This window comes from Nyctibius grandis, chromosome 8, assembly GCF_013368605.1.
Source record: "Nyctibius grandis isolate bNycGra1 chromosome 8, bNycGra1.pri, whole genome shotgun sequence".
Taxonomy (NCBI): Eukaryota; Metazoa; Chordata; class Aves; order Nyctibiiformes; family Nyctibiidae; genus Nyctibius; species Nyctibius grandis.
The window spans coordinates 39,003,188-39,028,259 of NC_090665.1; the positions used below are offsets into that span (position 1 = coordinate 39,003,188).

At 39.6% G+C, this 25,072-nt stretch overlaps 1 protein-coding gene across 1 annotated transcript in view; it reads right to left on the reverse strand.

Annotated features, from left to right (window-relative positions):
• The window catches only part of EIF2B3 (eukaryotic translation initiation factor 2B subunit gamma), a 102,722-nt gene that overhangs the window by 57,790 nt on the left and 19,860 nt on the right, over positions 1–25,072 (reverse strand). Inside the window, exons 4-5 of the mRNA XM_068406673.1 lie at positions 23,494–23,653; positions 17,727–17,838 (exon numbers count right to left, since the gene is read on the reverse strand). Of these exons, the coding sequence (XP_068262774.1) occupies positions 17,727–17,838; positions 23,494–23,653 (272 nt within the window). The remainder of the gene's footprint in view (positions 1–17,726; positions 17,839–23,493; positions 23,654–25,072) is intronic.

A 25,072-nucleotide genomic window follows, 5' to 3' on the forward strand; every position in this document is an offset into this window, starting at 1 on the left:
CAGAAGAAAGAAAAGAACAATAAATGTTGTGGGTTAGACAAAGAAGCATCTGGCTTCCCCCAACACTTACAGTCTAGAAAGCAAGAAGGCATGAGCTTTGAATCCAAAGATGGGAAAAATTCAAGTGTTATAGTTTAAATTACCAAAACCTACACAAATCCAGCCCATGTAGGATGTCCTCTGCAGTAAATCTGGCAATGCTCATTTCCTTCACCCACAGTAAGTGAATTATACTCAGTTCCTGTTCCTCAAGGGTCTGTAGCTTCCTCAGCTGGTGCTTTGACCTGTGTTTCCTTTTGATTTCCCCTTGGAACCTACTGCTTCTGCCTCACTTTTGATCATGGTAAGGTTTTACAGTTGCACCTATTCACATCTCAACTCCACTGAAACCTGGTCACTTTAGCATTTGGCAACACAGTAACCACGCTTCATTCTGACAAGACCCCAACAACTGTAAGTGCCAAATATTTAATCAATTAATGAAAACACCTTTATCTCAGGCAGAAATTAAAGCATGCACAGAACTTGGCTCTGCTGCCACTGCAGAGGGAGCCTGGCTGGGACAGCCAGGACACAGGCTGCTCCACGTCTCAGCAACGCTGAATGGGTACATAGAAGAAAAATACATTTTAGGGGAAATTACACTAAGGTATCAGCAGTCAGACTTGATGAATCCTGCTTCCCTACAGAAAAACAGAGAGGTTTCCCAACTTGGCTACACTGAAGTAATGACTCAGCCCCTGTATTCAGATACATCCTCAGACACATGCTACCCTGGATTTAGGGCATCAACCTTGAGCCGCAAGATTTCAGGACACAGAGCCATCAGGGCTTGGGGCAACATCAGCACTGGAGTACGGCCCAGTTCTGCAGTGAAGAAATACTCCAAGAGATAGGAACGTCACACAAGAAATACAGAGATACTTGTGTTCTTTTCTAGTTTTAAATAACCTATATTATTTAATTTATCAGCTAATATTTTGACAGTATCAAATAAGAACTTCATTAAAACAAAGCCTTAAAATTAGAAAGTGTAGCATTCTTTTTGCAGAGTGACAGCAGAATTTAAAACCAAAGGAAAACTGAAGTCAGACTGAAGCCACTTGCAGACATCTCTCATCTTTTCAACCCAAAAGAACTTTATGATTAATTCTTTTAATAACTAACTAGCATTTTACAAAACACCATTAGAAACACCATGGGATGATGAACATAAGTATCGGGGGGGAAAAAATAGGAAAAAAGACAAGACAGAAAAATCTATCGTTACCACAAGAAGAGCTTAACTTCCACCCAAAGTCCAAATTTGCATTTTTTAAACAAGCAATCACAGTGGTTACAACCACACTGGACTAGTTTCAGGTTAGACCAGATTACTCATGATCTAAAATTTCCAGATTTGTTAATAGCTATAACAGAAGTTGCTGCTTCATATTACTATAAGAAACTGAGCTTACACCTAAAATGCTTTCAGGAGGATGCTAAAGCTGGAGCACTACAGCACTCAGCCCAACTGAACAAAAACGTACACTGCACTGAGGACAGAGCTGGATTTCCAAAAATCTCTCTCATTTTTCACCTGTTACTAGGACCTGAATAACAGCTTAAGGTAGGGCCAGAGGAATTGCACTCCTTTTGAACAGTGATAATATGGCAATTAGAGTATTGCAGAGGACAGAAGAAAATCCCGGCGAACTGAATGTGGTGAGACAGTGCTTTGAGCAGTAGGTTAGCTTCCTTCCCTGGGATGGTTACTGCTGACTGAGAAACTTCACGCAAACAAGACTGCTGTTCCGCAGAGCCCAGCATGTGCTAGCTCTCTTCATACAGAAGGTGGGAGCTGCCTTTATAAGTAGGCTACAGCCACTGTTCATGTAAAAAAAAAAAAAACCCACAAACACACATTATTGAAGAAAAAGCTGTCTGGACAACTATTAAGACACTGCTCATCTGTGTATTTTCACAATTTAAATACTATTTTTTTTTTTTTTTTAGCTTCAGTTACAAAGTTCAGTTTTTGGCCAAAATTAGCAAGTATTTTATTGCTGTGATAAGGAGACACCTGCACATTACTTGTCTGGAGACAGTGTAGCTTCAGCAATGAAACAGATCGCAGAAATGTCATCACTCTAGACTTAAGTGGTCTCTAATACTGAAAGCAGTGGTAGAGAACCATTTTCACCACTGAACATAAGCTGGCATTGAAAAGCAAGAGAGAAGACAGCAACTGAAGCCTCTGGTGCTCATGCCACCTTGGGTAGTGAGTTAAACCTCACAGCCTAGAAGCAATAAACTGGCCATGGCAAGTAACAGAGTTGGGATTTCTCCACAATTTGCTCAGAACAGCTCTCTGTACAAAGACCACAATGGCAACAAATCCAATCCCTTTCCTTTACAAGGCTAAACCAACAGTAGGAAAATTTCCTCACCTTGAAACACTTAGCCTAACAGAAAGAAAAAGAAAATAGGTCATGGATGACCTGAAGATTATAATTTACAGTTTTACAGTAACCTCAAATACTATTAAAACAAAACAACTTCTATTCCCTTCTTGCTTGGAAGAAACTGGGACTATTCCGTCTGTGGTTGTGGACTGTTTCAGTATTATCCAACTGCATAAACGAAACTAGCGTCAAAATTAAGTTTTAAATGGCTTGAGGTTTATAGGAATTAAAGAAGGAAAAATTAAATTTGAAACTCTGCTTGTTTACTAGCACTAATTAAATATGCCAGATTTCTGGGCAAGCTTCCTAGCCTGTGGCTACTACGTTACTGGCTTGTAAAACAGTCAACAAGTACATGAGTACAAAGCACAAATACAATAACAGAGGTTTCGTGTACAGTCCTGCCCTTAGTTTATAAAAGAAAAATGTATTAGAAACGATCTGTAACTATAAAGACCTGTGCTAAACCTCTAGACTATATCAGTAATATAAAAAGGGCCAAGCCTACAATGTTTGCTTTTGCAGAGAACAGGTAAAAAAAAAAAAAAAAAAAAATCAGAGAGGTAAGCAGCAATAAGCACAACCAAAATGAACAGGAAGCCTTAAAAGACTAGTTTAGTTCTAAAAATCCCATGCTTCTGGGCTCTGCTCTCAAAATAATTTGCTATTAAAAATAAAAGGGAGTTTTTGCACTTCTGGTTATTCACACAAGGAAGCTGCACTCCTCACAAACAGTGGATTTTTTGATTATACTGGAATTCACTAGAAAATAGGTTTATACTGAAGAGCTGGAATTTAACACTGAATGGGAACAAGGGCCATATCCATAATCATACAGTCCATTTATCATAGAATCATAGAATGGTTTGGGCTGGAAGGGACCTTAAAGATCACCTAGTTCCAACCCCCCTGCCACAGGCAGGGACACCTTTCCTCTAGACCAGGTTGCTCAAAGCCCCATCCAACCTGGCCTTGAACACTGCCAGGAAGGGGGCAGCCACAGCTTCTCTAGGCAACCTGTTCCAGAGTCTCACCACTCTAAACTCTTAAGACAGGTACTATTTTTGCATTCTACATTTTAAAGGAACCAGCACAATGAGCTCAGAGTCTATGAGGAAGCTGTAAAACCAACCAAGAAAGAACAAACTAAAGCCAACCTCAGATAAATGGAGTCCCTGGAGACTGCTCATCTCGGCATGCAGCTGAAATGAAACATAATAAAATGCAGTGATGCCTGCACTGTCCCCAGGTAGGCAGGGGCAGGAGAAGGAGGGACAGTAAGATCCCATGGCCTAAAAGCTGTTCTTTGCACATCCTTCTTTCAGGAAAAGTTCCCGATTTACTTTCTGTGGCTGAAACAGCCGTTTCTTCAAAAGCAGCAAACAACCCTTAATGAAAAAACACTTGAGGACAATTTGCTGCCTTGACAGCTTTAAAATGAACAGCCTTTCACAGCAACTCAAATTAATGGGTGTTCCCACTGTACAGTAGCCTTGCTCAGCTTTAAGGAAACCAGGAATTATGCTTCAATAAAAATTCAGACACGCAAATATTCTGCTATAAAAAGAGGCATAAACATATAAAACTCTCCAACTTCCAGAAATCACGTACATGAGGCAAAGGGAAATGATATAAAAATAACTAGGTTTTTGTTTACATCTCAGATTTACAAGAGCAATTCCAGAAACTAAATTCTTCCACAGAGGCATTGATTTAATTAGCCCACATAGCACGCTTTATTTGTATTTGGACCTCTGACGTACACTGATAAAAAAGAAACAAACACACAATGGATATATACAAAATTATTTCCTAAACTTTTTCTATGCCCAGGTGCAGGTAAGAATTCTCAAACACACCTTCATGGGCTCTTCCTCCACGCCAATGATCCTTTTAAAATATATACAAACTATGTATGTTTTCAATTAAAAATGTGACTGGATCGATTGGATCATATATTCTTGCAAACCAGCCAAAAATCAAATACAAACTGAAGCCCTGAAGGAATTTCTGGAAGTACAAACCATACAGCACAACAGTTCTACTTCTGGCAAGGAGTATCACCTCTCCTTTGAAACAAAGTTAGAAGCGATAGCACTGCATAAAAACGTGCCATTATTCAGCAATGAAATAACTACATTAATGAACAGTACTCAGAAATCATAAAAAAATGTAACTGGTGAAAATCTTAACTTAGCAAGTAAGCACAAAATGATCAAGTAACAGCAGAGCACTTGCTTCTTACTTTTTGATAACTGTTAATCCCAATTTTGGGTCTTACTATTCAAGTGGATGACAAAATTAGTTCCTCAGAGATGTGAACACTGGATTCTCTTCAGGGACACAAACAGTGTCAGTGAAGGGGACACTTTTGCTTAAGGTAACAAGAGAACTACTAGAATGGGTTCTCATACACTTTTTTCCTCACTGTATTTTGATTCACGTTAGTACAGACTTTGTCTGCTTGTCCTTCCTTACATCAGATTTAAAAGCCAAAACATCGCAGAATTTTGGGAATAAATATTTAACTGGGAGTGTAAATAAGAAGGTATTATCCACTTTTAGCGACAACGTGCAAGTTCAGGTCAGTGCCTACCTGCAAGGAATGCTTCCAAGGCTCATCAATTTTTTTCCTCCTTATAACTTCATCTAATTCTCCACACCCATGCTCTACCCTGCCTGCAGCAAGCAGGGATCAACAATTTTGACCAGCAAACATACACTTAGAAATTAGATAAGCCTTTGCAAAGATACAGCCCCAACATCTTTCACTTGCATACACTGCAGTTGTCCTTGGCTCTCCCACGTGCACAGCACACGATTGGTTGTGGCCTCAAATCACTACAGTGCAGCACACCTTCAACTAATCCCCATTCCTTTCAACTGTTTTGAAGCTGAGCAGCTTGGTGCAGCTTTCACCTCTTCACCATACAACAACTTTTCAGGCACCGATCAATGATGAAAAACACTCACCAGCTACATGTGAACATACGTAGAAACCTTAGGAAAGAGCAGTATCCTAAGATACCTAAGACTCTGGATACTTCCATTGAGACTTGAATTAACACTTATGGCCAGTTTTCTTATTGTCATTGTTGGAGGAGCTGAAATCAGCAGTAGATGTACAGGCACATGGCAGGTAAAAGACTGAAGCGTTCCAGAAGTCCTGAATGGAATCTGTGAGTCACGTCCACTGTGGACACAACATGTTTTCATTTAGGAAAATTAAGAAGCCAAAGGACAGAAAGAGTGTCAAAGCAAAACTAGCCTTTAAATTATTGTGCTGCAGTCTATGAGCTTTCTGTCACTCAAAGACTTGTGCTCAATACTAAACACCTTTCTCAAATGCACAAATTCATATCCTTGCATCCATTGCTTCAAGATGGCGAAACTATTAGTTACAACTTCAAAACACAGAAATAAAGGAACAGGTAATGCGACAGGCTTCTTTGCAGCAAGTTACTCAGCTGTGCTTCAGCTCCAGTGTTTGGCATTTCTGCTGTTCATGGCATTCTTGGCTTACAGGTTCATTATGTCTTCACTTATACACATGACCTTTATGAGGCCACTGTTTATTAGGGCAGTATCACCTTGTTTTATGACCATAACCAGTCATTCAGAAAACATTAACTCTTTCTCTTTATGGATAAAGTTGTCATTAAAAAAAAGTGAAGAAGCAGATCTCACACACAGCAGCCAAATCAAATTCAGAAGATGTTTTACAGCAGATAGCTTGTAAAAAATAGTTGTCATTCTTTTTAAAAATGTTTAGGAAGAAATGAAAGCAGTTAGTCGTTTGGAGGGATCACCTTCTAAAGGGAATTACTTTTCTACTGTAAAAAGTAAGCTATTTGAACAACTATAAAAGATTAACGCTTGTTTGATATTTGTACTTTGCTGGAACCTGGAAGTGCTGACCAAAGCTGTACATATGGGTAACAAAAACACAATTCTTATCTCAGAATTTAAAAGCTGCCATCAGGTGGCCAAACTGGAAGCAGAGAGCAGCAAACAAATGCAAGGATTAAAGAAACAAACACTGCTTTTTCTCCTTTATCCAGAGTAATATGGAACCAAGAAAGCCCAGGCGATAGTATTGTTTCTGCACCAGAACTGGCTCCTACCAAGTCCTTCTGGTACTCCCACGGTGCGCCCTGGGTCTCCGCAGGATTCGCTAGTTCAGGATCTGCTCTGCCCACCCAGCCACGCCGCTGCCAGCCCAGCCTGGCCCTGGCAGCACCACAGCCTCTGGCACATTAGCTTAGGTGCACTGCTACAAGCCTTGCCAGACTCAAGCCAGCATTTATAAAACCAGTTCGTGCACACGCAAGGAACCACCTATCTATAAACTTCATCGTGTACACTCAGGAGTAGTGGCTTGTTATGCGAAAGAAAGTATATTTCATTTTTCACTGTACCTTCAGTGCTTTTGTGTGAAAAACTGGAGAATTAGTACATTGAAAGGAAATTAGAGAAAGTGGAGTGATAAGAATAGCAGCACGTAACAACATAACACGCAATAAAATATACAATAACACATTTAAATACTACTGGCGTCTGACATGCAGAAATTCAAGTGCTGAAACTGAAAATCTAGGTTTAAACATGATCTGTAGCTCAGCTGCTTCCTGCAGGTCATTTTGACAAGCACCATTCTGATTCTAAATGCAGGAAAGCCAACAGTTAACACCCTGTACTCAGAGCAGCATTCTACATTCACAGTACTGACATAAACATTCATGAGTCGTGCACCTATGAGACAGGAAAGTAATACAGCGCTCATTTTAAAAAGCGAAGTGTTAGAGACAAAGATTCAGTGGACTTCTCAAGACCACAGAGCCCAGCAGAGAAGTGTATATTGTATATTAATTACAAGACATTCTTAGTGCAAACAGGTGACAGCACATCAATTCACATGTTAACTTTTAGCCTTTCCGGCACCAGATCACCTGTAGAACAAGAGAACTCTTCCTCTGTAAACACAAAGGTTACTTATTTTAATGGTTTTCTACAACAAACAAACAGATTAACATTTCTATTTTTTTCCAAAGAAAAGAATAGATTACTTGACAAGTAAGGTCAGACAACTTTTCTGCAAACCTTTTAAGTGAACAGATGTCCAGGACATGAGAAGTCATTTTTTACCCCAGGCACAAGGTTATCCCCGTCTCATATGAAAGCCTGGAATCTATATAACATCCCTAGTATCATAACCCTTCTTTTCAGTTGACAAACATCAATGGCACAGCAAAAAAATGCCAGTCTACTTTTTTTTTCAGGTTGCTTCCTTCATATAATAACATAAAATCAGAAGACATACACAGAATCCTGCATTCTAGAGCTACACTATCATGGGGTACATCTAAAAAAAACACATGCAAGAGACATACTCCTTAAACGTGAAATATATACTATTTTCTCAAAGGGCAAGATATAGGAAAAACATACCAGCAAGCACTAATTTGTCTCACTGATCAATCCCCTCAAATAGCCAGAGGCTACTTTGAACTACACTGCCTTAACAAAGGAATCTAAATTCTATAAATCAACATCTCAATTAACATTTTGTTTAGGAAGAGTTACAGAAGAGAAACAGAATGTAATCATTGGCTAGCCCAGTGGCTCCAGAGGTCTGGGAGCCAGTGCAAGAAGGATGGAGTTGAATGTGGGAAGGGTCCATTATTCTTTCAATAGCGTCTGGTGCTGCAAAATATGTGCTTGCATACTTTCCTACTTGAAAAGCTTAAGTCTTCAGCAGCTCCTTGGTCTGGGAAAATGGCAGGCACCCAAATGCTAACCCAGAGATCTAGGAAGGAGATCTACCTGAAGAACAATATTTTTCAAGTGGCCTTAGAAGTGAAAAATGGCCATAAAGAGAAGTCTCATTCCCAAGGGATTTTATTCCTTCTGTCTGGCTGCCGCTCGTCAGGTGCCATTCCCGCATACATCCCCAGCACATTCTAATGCAAGAATGGAGAGAGGGCCTCTCTGAAAATAATCACACTTGCTGAAAGACCTGCCCTGCATAAATATCTCATAACAACAGTACAAACAGAAATCAGCCTTCTTGCCTGGTACTTTCACTGAAATTTATGGCACTGCTGGTCATGATTCTGTTATTACTATTCTACCTGGCTAAGGCTCAAAGTCGCAGAAGTGGGAATTTCAGAGGTATTTTCAGAAATGTTGTAGCTCATTTGGGGGGGAAAAAAAATAACAAAAAAATAAATACCTAGTTCTAGAAATGCTGTACCCATAGATTAGTGAACAAAGCTATACAGTACACATATATGCATACACGTATGAACACATGTACCACAGAGATGAGACAGAAGTTACGGACACACATGGCCTCTGAAATGATATTTAATGCTACACCTTGGGAATAATAAAGCAAAGGGAAAAAATAAAATCAAAGGGAATACTGAAAGACAGTCTCTTGTGCTTTTGCAAATATCACCAGCTGCTGGAGGATTTATATGCAGAAAAACTAGAAGTTAAGCTTTAACTTGAATTTCCCTTGCTTCTTACTGGTTTGCTTCCAACCCTCGGAGTTTAATTAAAGTCCATCAGCCAAATTTTTTCTGTCTGAAGGCCCTAAATTATTCCCTTTTTAAATCTCTCTGTATTGACTGACCCAGATTTTTCAAAATCTTGAGCTTCCACTAACCTGAATTATGGATACCACCCCCCCCCATGTTTTTTTAAAAGGTTAAAGGATTTCAAGATGATCAACCCAAGTTAATACCAACAGCTATTGCTGGTCAATATACAGGTATGCAGGTACATGTAAGTTAGAATGAGTAACTGTGCAAGATACACCATTCTGCATTGCCAGTTCACATATCAAGGTCTAATAGCCGTGTCCTCTTAATTCCTAACAGAGTATTTCATATTTGGTGACTGGGGAAGGAAAGAGTCCTATAAGAAATCTCTAAGACAAGTGGATAAGAAGTTTTACTGCATGTAAAAGGAATCTCTAATCTTCTCTAGCTGGGGAAATGGTACAATAAATTTGATGAAGAAAGAAAGGATTTAAAGCCAGTGAAAATTAGGATTTCTCAAAGCAGAAACGTAGAGGACACGCTGCCATTAGGAACAGATCTCTGCTATTTTCTCAGTCTACTGGAAGAGCTCCCCGGGAGCATGTCTTAGCAAGAGAAAGGAAAGTTTGCTATGCTCTTCATTTCCTGTGTAATTCCAGAAACTGCCAGCACAATGCTGTTTGGGGAGAACCACACAACGGCTATTCAAGAGGGAATTTAGCATTGTATTCTGAATGAATGGAAACATTTTGAAATATATATATTTGCTGTGAGTAAAGTAGAATATGAACCCAACAAGGATTGTACGCACACATACACCTTCAACCAGCTAATTGTATATTCTGACTCTTTCCATTATGACTTTCACAATATTCTTTTCAGTGCTAAATATCACGGTAAATCACCCAGGTTAGAGTTCACAGTAGCCATGAAGTAAGTGTAATAAATCAGCACTAAAAATATTATGCAACTACAGTTCAATTGATATGAAGTGTAGCCTCTCCATTAAAATTAGCTATCACTTTTACGTATCCCTCCAAGTTAGTGATTTGGGATCTCAATGACCAGGATAAAGGAAAGGCTCTTCAAAGTCCAGGTTTCTTAAAATAAATTAGATGAATGGTTCCTTGCAAAAGTCCCAAGGGTATTTCCTCCAGCCCACTGCAAAAATCTTCTGTGAAGCATGACAATTTAAAGATAGAAAAAAAAAAAAAAAAAAAAAATCAGTAACGCAGAAGAGTAAGGGAACCACAAGCTTTGGCTGGGCTCGGGAGCCAGGACCTCAGCCCCAAGCAGAATCAGACCTTTTAACTGAAGGGGAACAGTCACATGCCTCATTTCACCCTTACTTTGCTTTAAACTAGGCTGTTTCCTCCCCCCCATATTCCACATTGGCTGATAAATTCCCCAACGGCGGGTGTTAACTAACTCCACATTCCAGTCTGCTCTGCGTCATGGAGTTCCACATCCCGCTGATGAGGAACACATGGTGGACATGTGGTAGGGGAGAGCCTGACAGCGCTCGCACAAGCAGGGATAACTCCGCTGACCTTTGGCTTTTTTTTTTTTCCTCTGTACCATCCCAACAGCACAATAAGGAGTCTGTGCCCCTCTGTCACATACTGGTTATTCTGGGATCACTGGACACAAGCTGAAACCCTAAGATTTCAACAGGCAGACGTACTGAATACACACTATGGCTGAAAACATATGCTAAAAGCAAATAATTGATCAGCCTATGTCTCGCCCCTATCCAGACCACTCAGAGGAACTTTTTGATCATACAGGTTGCATCTTGATCAATTAGAGTAAATATGTCACAAAAACAATCAGTGATGGCTGCATTTCCCATAAACTCTAAAAAATAAACTAACTCACAGCGTTGCTAACATCTACACAGTGGCAACTGTATAAAAAAACTAAGACTTCTTTCTAAAACGAGCAGACCATTTGTCATTTTTTCAAGACCCAAGCCTGGCTTAGCGTAACAACGAGATTCAACTTCAGTGTAGTCCAACCTGATGACTCATCCAGAGCACTGCATTTACCAAGTCACATGGACTCGAGGGTGTCCAAGCAATACAATCAGCTCTTCCTCCTTCGAAACCTCCGAAAAGTAAAACCGAATCATGGGCTAAGTGCTGGTTTGAGACCGCAGCACACAGTGAAATGACTAACGACAATTCGTGCAACATACATTTACTGACAATTAGAAAGCAAATGCTGAGCCTCACGCTCTCTGCTTTTAGTCTTACGTATACTGTAACGCTGGCAAGAATCTTGCAGTGAAACTAAATCCATTGCCAGTAAGTCTTCCTATAGCTACATTCAATAGAAGTCCTTGCTAATATTCCAGTTTCTAAGATTCATGACCTCTTACCTGTACAAGCTGTCAAGACATGGCACGACCTTTCTTTTATAAATAGGACCTGGATACGTTGTACATTCCTTTCAGCGCGCCCCCCCCCCCCCCGCCCCGCAATGAATGAATAAAATAACTCAGCAGCAGCAAAACACAATAAAATCCTGTGGAAGCAACAGTATTAATATCAGGAATAGCAGTATGTTCTTTAAAATATAAAGTCAATGTCTCATGAACTCCTTTGATAGAATGTTCATGTTTATTGTACAAGCATAACATATAAAAGCACTAAATTAAAATGTTTTCCTTATATTTGGCTACATCTATTTTAGAAACAATAAATAATTTTAAAAATACTCCATTTCTGAACTTGAAGGCTACACTCATCCCCAACATGTTTACAGAAAAAGCAGAGCAAATTGAGCCAAGTTTAAATGCATAATAAAAAGGGGAAGCTTTCTGAGAAAATTAATGTCTTTTAGTTACAGGAGCTACTCTTAGTGAACTGAGAAACTTCTAAACAGGCAAGAAACACCTCCAAGGGCATCTTGAGAACATCTCCCAACTCATGGCTCAAACAACTGACAGGCCAATATCTTTTCCTGAAATGTTCACCAAAACCCTCTTTTGTAAAGAAATATGATTAAAGCTACACCAACATTTTTAAAGTGTGGTTATAGCCCAAGAAGTTAGTGTGTAAAAATCACACCCTCTTATTCAATAGACCTAGTTCCCCTGTTTTGATTCAGAGTCAGATCCGCTTGCTTTACTGGCTAAAATAACTTTTTACAACTTTCTAAATTCCTACTAGTACTGTGAAACCAATTCAGTTCTGGGAAGGGGAACCAGATTCTCTTCTGGCTTGTGCATCTGCAAAAGGATTATTACCTACATCAACACATAGAACTTCTGGTTTTTGTGATGGAGGAGCCAAAAAGAATCTGACTTATTTTCTGGGTCCTAATCAGAAAATTTTATTTTTATTCATGAAAAGAGCAGATCTGGACTAACAGGAAAGATATAAAGATCTACACATCACTCTATAAAAGTCACATTTCAGAGAAAAAATAAATATTCAACATCTTTCTATGGCATTCCTCAAAATGTAACTTGAATGCAAAGGAAACTTAGTAACAAAAGTTTGCTAATAGTGAAAACTACCAACTTTTCCAACACAGGACCACCACCAAGCTAATACATAGATATTCATCCTGTAGACAGCTGAGCCCAGCAAAGAGTTTTTGTTCCCTGGTCTGCCGCAAGTTACTCCTCAAGATTTTCCTACTGAGTTGGGTTATTGCATCCCTCCCTTCCCTACCAGAGGCACTGCTTGTGAGGACCACTCCTTAATGCACAAAGTAAACCGAACCAAGTTATCAAAGTCCTGCTGTTTAACCTACTAAAAGTAATGCAACTCATTTTGACACGTGGCTTATGAAGTACTCGATCATACATCCAGCTGGGGGCAAGCTGGAGGTGGTGGCCCCCCTCACCAGCATAGCTTGATCTGGAAGAGAACATCGGCCCATGATGTAGTTTAGGATGCTTTACACAGCGGAGCACCTGCCTATATCTGTGTCATTCCCAGCCCTTCTCATGGAAGCAGATTAAAAACCAAATCAAAACAAAAGAACCACCATAGGAGTGGCAGAGTATTTTAGGGGTGCCAGTTTCCCAAGAAGGGCAGTTTCAGAGAACAGAAACACTAAGGAAGTTGCAGTGTGTTGATATATGATCCACTTATTTAAAACAAATTATCAGCAGAAAAAAAAAGGCAATATCCCAAGGCAACAGAAAGGAAATCAAGTGTATCAAAGCTATTACTAAACTCCCATTACCTACCCACTTGGCAACGCTGACTTTTAAAATTATACTACACCATTCATTTTTACTCTCATGATGCAAGGAGAAAAGGAAGAAAAAACTCCCCCGTCTTACCCCCCTCTTTTCACTAAAATATCTTAAAAACAGATCTGTATTGTTACTTCAAGGTTACTAATGTTAGTACTGTATATATTTATAGATGAGGTATTCCTTTCTGTCTGAAGCACATGAGGTAATAAGTAGCTGGAATTGTCACGGTGATTTATGAACATATTCTCTAGGAGAAGCCCTGCACCTGCGTCTGTGCAGACAGAACACCCACGAAGGCTGAACTCACCCTTACACAGCCCACAAGATCTTAAAAGGAAATGCTCCAAATTTAGACCTGCTCCAACAGGTGTCTTTTACTGTCTCACTTTGCATGACCATAAATATCAGAGGTGGAGCAAAAAGCTCCCCATCCATTGTAATCATGCTTTGAAAACAAATACCTTTGCCCCCTCCGAAAGCAAAGGCAGCAGCGATGGAATTCTCATCATTTCCTCACTCCTTCATCCTGCCAAGACCCAAGTCAGAGGGATGTCACCGGCAAAACCAGGCTCCAGGGATGAGCACATAACTTCTTTTTTCTCTTCAGAGGGCCCTAAGCTGGCTCTGAACCTTCCCCAAACTGTATTTCTTTCATTCTAGTATCTCATCTTGTAGCTATTTGCCAAAGTGAGTGACATGCACAGGCTTGTTCATGCTTTTTATAAGCTCTCATTACCCAAACAGGGAACCATTTCCTTGAAAATGATTTCCCCAGCAGCACTAGTCTCTCTAGGCACCACCAATACATTTGTCTCCTGGCCCATCCTGATGCACACCAAAACGTGCCTGCATGCATGTATTTTATACTGTTTTGCACTTGTTTACTGGAGGGAGGATGCTACCTGTGGCACTTGTCATCAGGTGATTAACAGCACAGAAAAAAAAAAAGACAATTTTAACAGCTGAATGGAAAGCTTTGCCAGATTTGCTCTGGCAAGCAAAGGAGCCAAATCCACATTCTTTTCTGTGGTGTAACAAGGACAGGCACTCTCAAAACCAAAATGGCTATCCACAACTCACAAAACCCCAAAACAAATCAAAGCAACAAATCTGGAAAAGAAATCCTAACCAAACTGAGAAAGGGAATAATAAGTTACACCATGAACTTAGAAATCCTATTAACATGTATCATTCTGCAACACTTCCGTTATTACAAAATGCCTGAGTCAAGAGCAAATAAATATTTTAATACTCAACAGGTACTCAGGAGAATGTGTGTTTTCCACTGTCCCTTCCCACCAGCTGCTCTTTTATGGCAGGAAAGTGAAGAGCGTGAAATCCAATGATAGGAAGAAGGCAAAGGTCAGGAAAAAGGTTTTTCTTCAAGGATTTAAATTAGCCTTCTACAGCTTTGGATGTTTTGTCAACACAACTTCCCTTCTGTGAGGAGGTGAAGCCAAAGGTCCTTTGAACCATTTCTGTATGGGATCTAGATTTTTACCACTAACAAGATTCCTAGCTTTAAAGAAAAGTTCATCTACCCTCTTCCCATTCCTTTCACCACTCCCTCCTTGTCCCTCCTTCCACCTCCCTCCTTAAAAAGGGAGAGAAAAAAAGAAAAAGGAAAAAGAAAAGGATCTGAAGAGCAAAACAAGCACTGAAGGAGTTCTAGAGTTCATGTAACAAGACCACCACAGCCCTTCAAAGGGACCATTAAAAGCAAAACAAACAAAAGCAACACCCTCAAGATGTCTATTGTATTTTACAGAGGAACGAATGAGTGTACTGGAAATTCTCCCATCTTGCCACAAAGTCTGTTATTTCACCAAAACAAAGTCCAGAGATCAAGAAACAGCCAACGTGGTAACTGAAAGCCAGTCACTTCAAGTGATCCATGAAGAAAAACGAGACTAGGCTTGCTCTTCCCCCGCCCCCCACCGCATCCTTGCTTTGCTATGATGTATTTTAAAAAAAAAAAAAAAAGACTTCAAAGACCGTTTTAAGCATCGTTTTTGTTTCTCACATGAGAAAGTCAGGGCTTGAGCAGGTCTAGACAACACAGTGGTTAAAATATCATTAGCTGCCAACACTTTGTCCTCCTAGAGCTCCCACAGTTGTTGCTAACCTGGAATTGCCTCATTTGAAAATATTTGATGATTTCCATATACTGTTTTGCTTCCCTCAGAGCTTCTCCAAGATGGCAACTTGGAGAAGTGAAACAGTGAGCGTGCATAAGCATCCACAGCAGGCAGTTTCAGACATCAGCGGCTCACCCAGGTGGATACTGGCCCAATGCTCCTGCCTGATGCTTCAAAAAAACTTTTTCTTAATTTTTTTTTCCCCTTCTTTTTAACACTTAGCAGATTGTCTTAATTTAGCCTACACCCAAGCTAAACAATAACAGTTTTTCTCTCACGCAACGTCCCTTCCCCAACCAAGGAAGGAAATTGGGAAAAGGAGAGAGATTCATGGGTTAAAATTGAACAGATTTAATAAAATCAAGAAACCAGTATCAACAATAACACAAAATATACAAAAGTATACTTAGCTACAGATTTGCAGGAGGTCGTTCCAGGAATACCAATCATTGGGAATAAGAAAAAGGGAGGCTAGAAGACAGGAGAGCAAAAAGAACCCTGCTCCCCCCCCAGCCAGCTTTCCCTTTTGTAGTCAACTTGATGTTAATGATACAGAACACACCTGTGGGCCAGCCTGGGGCAGCTGCCCTGGGTTTAGCTGCTAATAGCCCTGATCACCATGGCTGGCCACAAACTGAAACAAAAATCTAACAGAAACTTGATTCTATAAATTTCATCCCATGAAACCAGGACACAGATCTTCTCTCTTTGTGCTTCTAGACTATCCTATCTTCTGTGGACTTCGCTTGGAGGGTGGCTAGCACTTTACATTAGCTTTGATAGCTGTGCATATGGAAATATAAGAAAGACAGGGAGACACTGAGATTTTTATCCCTGTATATCAGTATATCTGGATATCTGTATATCATCAACACTACATTTACCAAATCCCAAACAGTTATGCTCAAGAAGATCTGCTGAAGACAATGTAACTGAACAGGTGTTCCTGAAGGCAGTCTGGCCTGCAGGATAAAGCCTGATTAATTTAGCTATAGGGTAACAGGAATGAGAATCCTCTGGTTAGATGAACCTGTAAAATCAGAGGTCAACTAAGATCACACATGTTACAGCAATTTCTAAGTCGTTACATCATAGCCATCCGCTAGTGCTAGAAGAAAGCCATAAAGACAACCCCATCACTAACGGTAGATGAAATATTCCTCCCTAGCCCAAAATAGAGCTATTAGTCTTTGTCTGCACAAAAACACAATGCAACAGTGATGAATTTCCTAAACTATGTGTATCACCTGCTGTGTATGTACAGAAGGCTTGCCTGAAGCTTGGTCCCTGCCATGTCCAAGAAAAACCCAGGAGACAGCTAGTGGGAACACGCTGGGACAGCCTCTTTCCATCACAGCATTAACAGGGCTCACTCTTGACCACCTTCCTTCTGGGGTAAGCCTTAAATTTGGGCACAAGAGAAGTCCTCTGTCCATGGGCATACAGCACCTCCCTGGCATTGGGTAGTGGGATGTTCAAGGAAAGATTACACCTCGCTGTGGCCCACAGCACACAGCAGAGACATTTTCACAGAAGAGATTAGCTGAGAGCAGACTGCAGATGTCCGCATCATTGACTTACAAGGCCCACATGGATGAATTTCCCAGCTCAGATGGCTGCCCCACAGGTGTCTAATCTCACAGAGGTGAAAGTCTGACTGTCAGCCTGGGACAGACTACAAAGGCTGGCCTCTCAAGGAGCCAGCAGAGCTTTCCACAGAACATGTCAGACATGTTTTCACAGACAACATACATCTGAAAAAAACAAAATCAGTGTACACAAGAGCATAAAGAGCAACAAGCCATCTTTCCTTCTACTAATGGATGTGAATTATGCTGTGCAGGAAGCTCAGCTAGTCTGGCATATCTAATTAATTCATCCAAGTCCCCAGTGCAGTTTAATGGTGAATATAACATGGATTCTCTAATGAATCTTTTTAGGCCTGGAAATACAGCTGAGGTTTTGTGCCTTATATACAGAAGACTGTCATGAAATCCTGAGAGCCTCTCTCAGATACTCTGTAAATCCATTTGGGACTCAGCCAATGAGAACAGCATTTCATTTACGGACATAGGTCTACCACTTCTGAATCTCTGAATCAAAACTGTATCTGAACTATAGCGATACTGGCTTCATTTCAAGGAGAGTTACCTTTTCACCCATGCCGTTTCTTTCCCTGGAATTTTTCACAATACAGGTATCAGACAAGTCTATCAACTGGTTGTAATGATGTAATGAATAATAAAATACTTCTCCCTGAATACTGCAAAAGCTGCTTTCCTCTTCCTTCTCATCCTACTTTGTCTTTAACCGTCACTCCTAGTCCACAGTTATCTCCCCCCATTACAAGTTCAGTTTCTATTACAAGGACTCATAAGCTTACTTCTGAAGGATGGATCTTTTAATGACAAGTTCTTCATCCAAGTCAGCTTCATTAGCCATGAAGAGCAATCTTTTTCCTGTGTCATCCACTCCAATGAAATCGCGCTGCTCCACTGAAGCGGAAAATCAAACACAATCATTATATAACCCTGTCTTAATGCAGGCTGGAAAGACAAATGGGACCACCAACCACCCCCAAAATATGAAATACTAGGTTTTAGACTAACACAGCAAATTTACAAATGAATTTGTAAAATCTATCCACAATATTTATTAACTTCTTTTCAGTCAGGGTAGCTGATAGATGTCTTGACATTCAAAACACTGGCCCTGCAAGCTTTTTGCACCCTTTTTATGAAGATGCCAACTACAGGTCCTGACATGCAACACTCCACCTTGAGCTGTGCTTTCCTTCTCACTCTCTCATTTTTTTTTTTTTTAACAACAATGCTGTTACCTGAATTTACACAACAAACCCAAGGCAATCAGAGAGTTCTTCAAAACTCAGCTGCTTCTTCCTCATCATAAATCACTCCACATTAGAATTTGGTGGTCTGGAGGGGATTATGATTTCAGTTAAGACATGACTACTTTGCCACTGATCTCCCATTTCAGATAAATACTGATGGCAATAGAAAACCTAAATCACATATACAAACACACATAAAAGTATAGATTCTAAGACTCCTACCATTGATGCTTCTGGGTGGGTTAACTTGGTTTAAATATCTTTTTTATGAAACTGCCAACCAAGAGAATACCTAATAGTCACATACATTATTGTGGCAATTCCCGTCTCCTGCAATGAGTGACTGTGCATCAACAGTGACTTTGGTCTACTGAAATGTAGAGCATTTATTTTTGAACAGTTTTCCACAACATCTGAATACAGTGGTGGCAGCTTATTCTAACTAGCACTTCGTAGTATGAGCCATCACTCTGGTGGCAACCATACACTGATCTTTAAAGGAACGCAGGCTGTACAAGAATGCTAGGGTACAGTTCTAACAAAAACCTCTCTTCTGCCAATAAATACTATTATTTTGGGTCAAACTGGCAAATATTCAATCTCCTAAGTTCTAAGCCTTTAACCACACTGGAGTAACAGCATGGTCTGTAAGTAGTTAATTCTCTAATATCTTTTCTCAGCCAAACTATTTTTAACCCTGTCTTCCTCATTTCAGCCCCATCCCTTATTTTCCTTTTACCTGTTCTTTCAGAGTTACCATAGTAATAACCACTATCAAAATACAGTCAAATCTATGCAGCTGTTGAAAGTTCTCCTACTGGCAGCCTTTGATCCAAGTGATCAAGCATACCCTCTTCAGAAATCCCCCTATCCCTCTCAGAAATTAATTATACAGCAAAGCAGTACAAAAATAGGTCTGAACATGAAACACTATGACAAGTTAAGTACAATTAGGATAAAGCTCACTAGCTGTAAAAAACTCAGAAATAACTCTCGAAAGCAGTGCTGATCCTCATACTAAGGAGAGCGATGAAGTTTGAGAGTAGGGGCTAACCAACCATTGCCACTGCCACCTAACTGGGGTCTCCTGACAGGCTAGAAACACAACAGCGACCGATTTTCCTCCATCAAGGTACCAACACTTCTCTCAAAGTTCAGGCTGTGGCTGCCCATCTCCTGACTGTTCCTACAGTAACATAACATATTACACTGCTATCGCAAAGCTCTATGCAGTAAGAAAAAGGGAAAAAGAAAACTTGATGAAAACAGGACCATGTACATGACTGCCACCAAACCAGTTTCTCTTGCTTGTGTGGATAGGTAAGAAACAGACAGCGAAATCATGTGGGAGTACTACATTTTTTTTGTAGTGGATTCCAGGTCAGGTTAGGTTTTTCGCTGTACACTGGTAATAAATAGCATTACTTTTGTAATTTAGAAAAGACAAGTTACTACTAAAATCAATTACCCAGAGATACAAGACTGCTGTTTCAAATCACATTGGCATTACTTAGTGAGAAAAAAAATAAATGGAAGAACAAATACATAACTAGTTTACAAAATCCCTGCAAGGCAAGTATTAGAAAAATGTTAAAGCTGCAGTGATGGTAACTAAAAAAAAAATCATTTAAAGGATAAAAATGGAATGCAGGATGTGTTTTGCCTCCTCACAATAGATAAATAAGGGTTTGACACAGCTATTGCAATTTATTAATTACCTTAGAAGTTAGATCCCCAATAATTTTGAGGGCTTTAATGACCTAAAGAAATCATGACATCACAAGAGAACGGAAGTTGAGCAATTTCGTGATGAAATGAAATAATTTTCAGTCAGATTTTCTAAAAGGCTTTTTATTCAAACATAATTAATTGACACTTGGGAAAAAGACACCTTTGTTAAAGATTTGGTATCCCCACCCTTTCAATTAAAGGGAGAAAATTCACACGATGCAGCCTGCAAGACCACCAAGAGGTCTTCTGGCAAACACAGGGAATACCAGTGATGACATGCCTGCTGCTTTCAAGACAAGAAAAAACAAGCATGAAGAGTCACCATCCCCATCTTTTCTGTCTTTCTTTATACAGAGAAAGGTTCAGAAATTCTTTTCCACTCAGTCCCTTGCAGATCATCTTGAGGCACATGGCTCCATCCTGGGGGTCTGAATTCCTGTCACTCTCTGTTTATTTGGGTTACTACCATTCACTAACACACTGTGCCTTTTTTTTTTTTATTGTCATGCCTCTTATTAACCAATTAAAAAAGACAATGACATGAGTATTGTCAATATATGATCCCCTAAATATAAAAGCCAATGAATTTCACCCTGTAACTTGCAGCTGAGTTATGTCAAGCATTTCAGGAAACCATCAGTATGAATTTATAGCTGCTTAACACTGCAATTCATGCTAATTTAAAAACTGTTTCTTATATCACAGTTCTTGAATGTTCAATATCCTGAAAGCAAGGACTTTGTATCGGATCCCATGACATGCGAAATAAAAGTCTTGTTGCTCCGTTTCAAAAAATTAATGAATTTGTAGGAACACTGAAACAATAAATAAAGGTGCAAATATATCTAGTGCCTCATCAGGATTAAGGATCCATTTCCTAATGCTAACACTTGAACAGTACAGTGCAAATACGTAGAAACATGTATGTGCCATGATTTAGAGAAGGAGCTAATAGTGCCACATACTATGAAAAGCTGCCCGACACATTCCATGTTAACATGTTTTGTCTTCATCAAATTTTAAGTGTTTGGGATGAAATTTCCGATGCCAGGTGCTTTAAGATGAACATTCAGAAAACTTCAGTGAAAAACAGGTCACATGCTTCTAAGGCTAAAGAAAAAAAAAAGTGTTTAGGCTAAGCTAGAACAGTTAGGTGGCCCTTCCCTTGAAAAGCTCTGGTATTCCAGTTCTTCAGAGAAGCAGCATGACATTCAGTACGTGCTGCTGACCTGTGTATCAGGAGTGTACTTTTGCCACCTGACTCCATTATAAATCTTTGGAAAACTGCAGTTTCATGTGCTCTTTCAAGATTTGGGGTTTTTTTTGCTGCAAAAACTTCTGCATATTTCATTCTTAAGGAAGGGTTGTTTCAATTCCTCAGCTCCTGGAACTGATCAAATAGCAGGAGCCATCTAAGGTCTTTGGTACCATCAGGTGGTACAAGCAAAGCACACAAGCCCTGAGGCTCCACAACCATGCTATGATGGCTGCTCCAGGGGAAAGAGCTTGATCTGTTGTGGTTTTGCAACCTGTTTTTTTACAAGGAAATAAAACTTATAAGCTCACAACGGTGAGGGGAAAGAAAAGCATAAAAACGAGGACTCTGCAAGACGGGCTAGAAGAGAGAGAAAGTAGTCCCTGAAAACTGGTGGAAATTGGGACTGTCCATGAAAGGACACTGGATCACAGAGACAGGAAACAGAAGAGAATAAAAAAGGTAACTATGGGCAGATAAATGAAACAGGTCGAGATGAGAAGTCAGAAATGGAACAGTGGATGGGACTGGTAGTGAAAGAAAAGAATAATACATGAGAAAGAGAAGCTGAACTCCTGACAAGGATCCTTGAAGGATAAGACTAAACAAAGAGAACAAGAATGGAGGCTGGTGGTGGCAAGAAGCCAGCATGGGAAAAGAGATAGGGATGAGCTAGGACGATATTGAAAGCAATAGGGTGCAGACAAGTAGGAATTAAAGGTAGGAGGGTCCAGTGCTCCCTAAAATGTACTGCCCCTCTCCAGAACCTGGAGAGGAACCCAAAATGACTCAGTCTTGGCACTCCCCTGCTTTTAGCAAATGACTGAAAAAGGTGTGGTAGGGTACATGTCTCATCGAAGGCAGTTCATAGAAAACAACTTACTAGAGCTATCCATGACAGCTTGAGTAGAGTAGCTTTGAGTGGGAGACCTTAGCATCCAGCCCCACAGAAAAACACTTCCACATGATGGAATTCTAATGTTTTCAAGTTTGGTCTTTTACAGATCTGAGAAATCATACACAAATTTTAACAAGTCATGTAGGAAGAGTAATGCTACAACTTCAAGCACAGAGACATTAAAAACCAAGCAAATTAAGAATGCATGTGCAACCTGATGTGTTTACATTTACAAAGAGTCTTCAGATGATCTTGTTTATTCTCATAGACCTCCTCACCCCTGCCCTCTGTGCTCAGAGCTCATGTACTGGGCAGCTCTATGATGTTTAACCATAGATCCATTAGTTTGTAACTCCTGAATGCTCAACTCTGTGGCTGTAGTAGTGCTCCTGACAATATTTTATGTGCCATTATCACTTAGACTGCCTTTTCAAAAACAAGGGGGTTTAGAGCTGTTTGAGAGTCCAAGTCCTAAATGCTTTCAGCCCTATTATCCTTACACTTTGCTCCAGAAAATCTTTTCGTGCAGAGTCTAAGCAGCTTTCTTTTAAAAACACATTTCTTCCACTTTCAGACAGACACGTAGTCCAACTGTTGGCTTGCATTTCACCCCTCTCTCAAACAGTGCGAAGCTACGCTTTCTTACTCATATTACTGTAATGCCCCTGAGCTTTAATCATGGACCAGGACCCACTAAGCTGGCAATAATCAAGCCTCAGCAATTTAACAGATATCATTAAAAGAAAATGAGAGGTATGGTATGGGAACAACTGTATGGTATTTAGTACTTTTAGCATATAAATAAAATGGGGATAATAGTCCTGCCCTGCCTTACAGCAGTGTTGTGAGAATAGATACATTAAAGATTACAAGGCACTAAGATAGGGTAAGAGGGACAAGATAAGCATCTAACCAAGTCCTTGAAATCACTGGGAGTTTTGCCTAGCAAGAGGCTCCTGGATGTGATCTCAGAAGAGTAATTCAGTATATACCATGAGAAGGGAGAATTTCTAGAAGTATTTGTTACCCATCTAACACTGGTCCCTACAGTCAATGGTAAAATTCCCAGCTATAATCTGGCTGATGCTTAGTGCTCTTGAAAAACTTAACGGCTTTAATGTTCATACGAAACAAAAATTTAGGGTTTGATCCAAAACTCACTGAAGTCACCTGGAGCTTTTCCCTTAACTCTTGTGAGCTTTGGATTAGAGCCTGAAAGATTACATGAGTCTAATACTTAATTCGGAGCTGGAAAAAAACAAGTCACACCCCCACCAGGGAATCTGAGGAAAAATAGGGTATCTGTGCCTTTTTTATTTCTTTCGCTCTGGGATTGATAACTAAACATATCATACATACCAGTGGTTTCTCTACAATTTATTAATAAATAAATATACGTATTCCTATCTACGTACCTGGCTTTTTTTTCCCTTTCTGTCCTGGTACCACTTCTGTGGGTTCATGAGTTTTCTTCATCAACATGGAGAGAGTAGCATCATGTGTCCGAAAGAGATCCACAACTTTATATAAATCAACATCTGTGATCAGATCGCAGCTCAACACCAAGACATCAGTCTGTCAAAGAAGAAAAAAAACCCCAAACCCTTCAGAGATACAAATGACCACATATGGATTAGCATTTGAGGACTCAACAGCAAATACACCTGTAACTTTTTTTCTTTTCTTTTTTTTTTTTTAATTTAAAAAACAGGGTCTGTTATATTCTGCCAAAATAGTTACTGTTTTTTATCAGTTCACTTTTCTTGAGTCCTGTTGCTGCTTAATTAGTTATTTGGTTAATCCAGCTCTGGACCATAAAGAATATGTGACCATCTAAACTGCCATCATCTGCTCCTAAGGGAAGGAACCAGGACACAGAAGCCATGGCTTTCAAAGCCGCCAGGAAATTCTGCAGTATTTAGAACAGCTACTTTTAGTTACATAATGATGTAGAAAAGAAATCTTTCTGAAGAAATCTTTTTTAGCTGACTTTGCAACTGGCTACAAACCACTGGAAAAGATATTTAAACTATGTTATTTTATCGGGGGAAAAAAAAGCAAAGACTATCTAGGATGTGATTTACTCAGTAATTGCTCTGCGATGGTGGGCTCAGTTTAGAAATATATTTCCTAAAACCAGCAATACCCCATATAATAAAAAAAAAAAAAAAAAAAAAAAAGAGAGAAAGTTAGGTCCTATTTAATAACAGGCCTGTATTTAATTTTGATCTCAAAGGATTCCAAAGTGCCTTACAAAGTATTTAAGAGAACTGCTGCATATATCACAGAAACATTGTCACATACTGAGTGAGACATAGCAGCTTCATTAACCATGCACATTATCAATATACTCTGGCTAAAAACTCTTACTTAGAAACAATTTTCTGTATTTCACGTGGGTTGTGGAATATACTGCCAAAAATCTACTACTTCGGCAATTATCTTCATTTAAACTAATCCTAACATAATATTTGTGCAGCATGGCCTACAGAAAAGTAGCAAGTGTCCACTTTATTTTTTGTTAATGATCAACCTTCTAAATGTGCCTCAAGAAGATAGTGTTTCTTTCTTGACATTTACCATTTTCACTTTCTGTGATACCATTTACTACAGTAAGCCTCCCTGCAGAGTGTAACATGGCTTCCTAGTCTTGTCTTTTTTTAAAAGACATTATTTAGTAAGAAGGGTACTAGAAAATATTTGGTAAAATAAGTTGATTAACTCATGGAGGATCAGTAATTCTACTTTTACTTCTGAAAACTTATCTTGGTTCAAAGCGAACTAGTTTAGCATTGACGTTTTACTACAGAAAAGTTTGCTTTACAGACTTTATCTAATACTAGGAGATTCCACGTTGAAGATGAGACTGAGGTCTGGTATTTACATTATTTGACAGGTTCTCCTACAAATGCTAGGCAGCTTCATGTGTTTACCAATAAGTCATTGGAATTCATCATGTCACAAACTGTTAGAGCTGCTGACTTGGCATGCTGC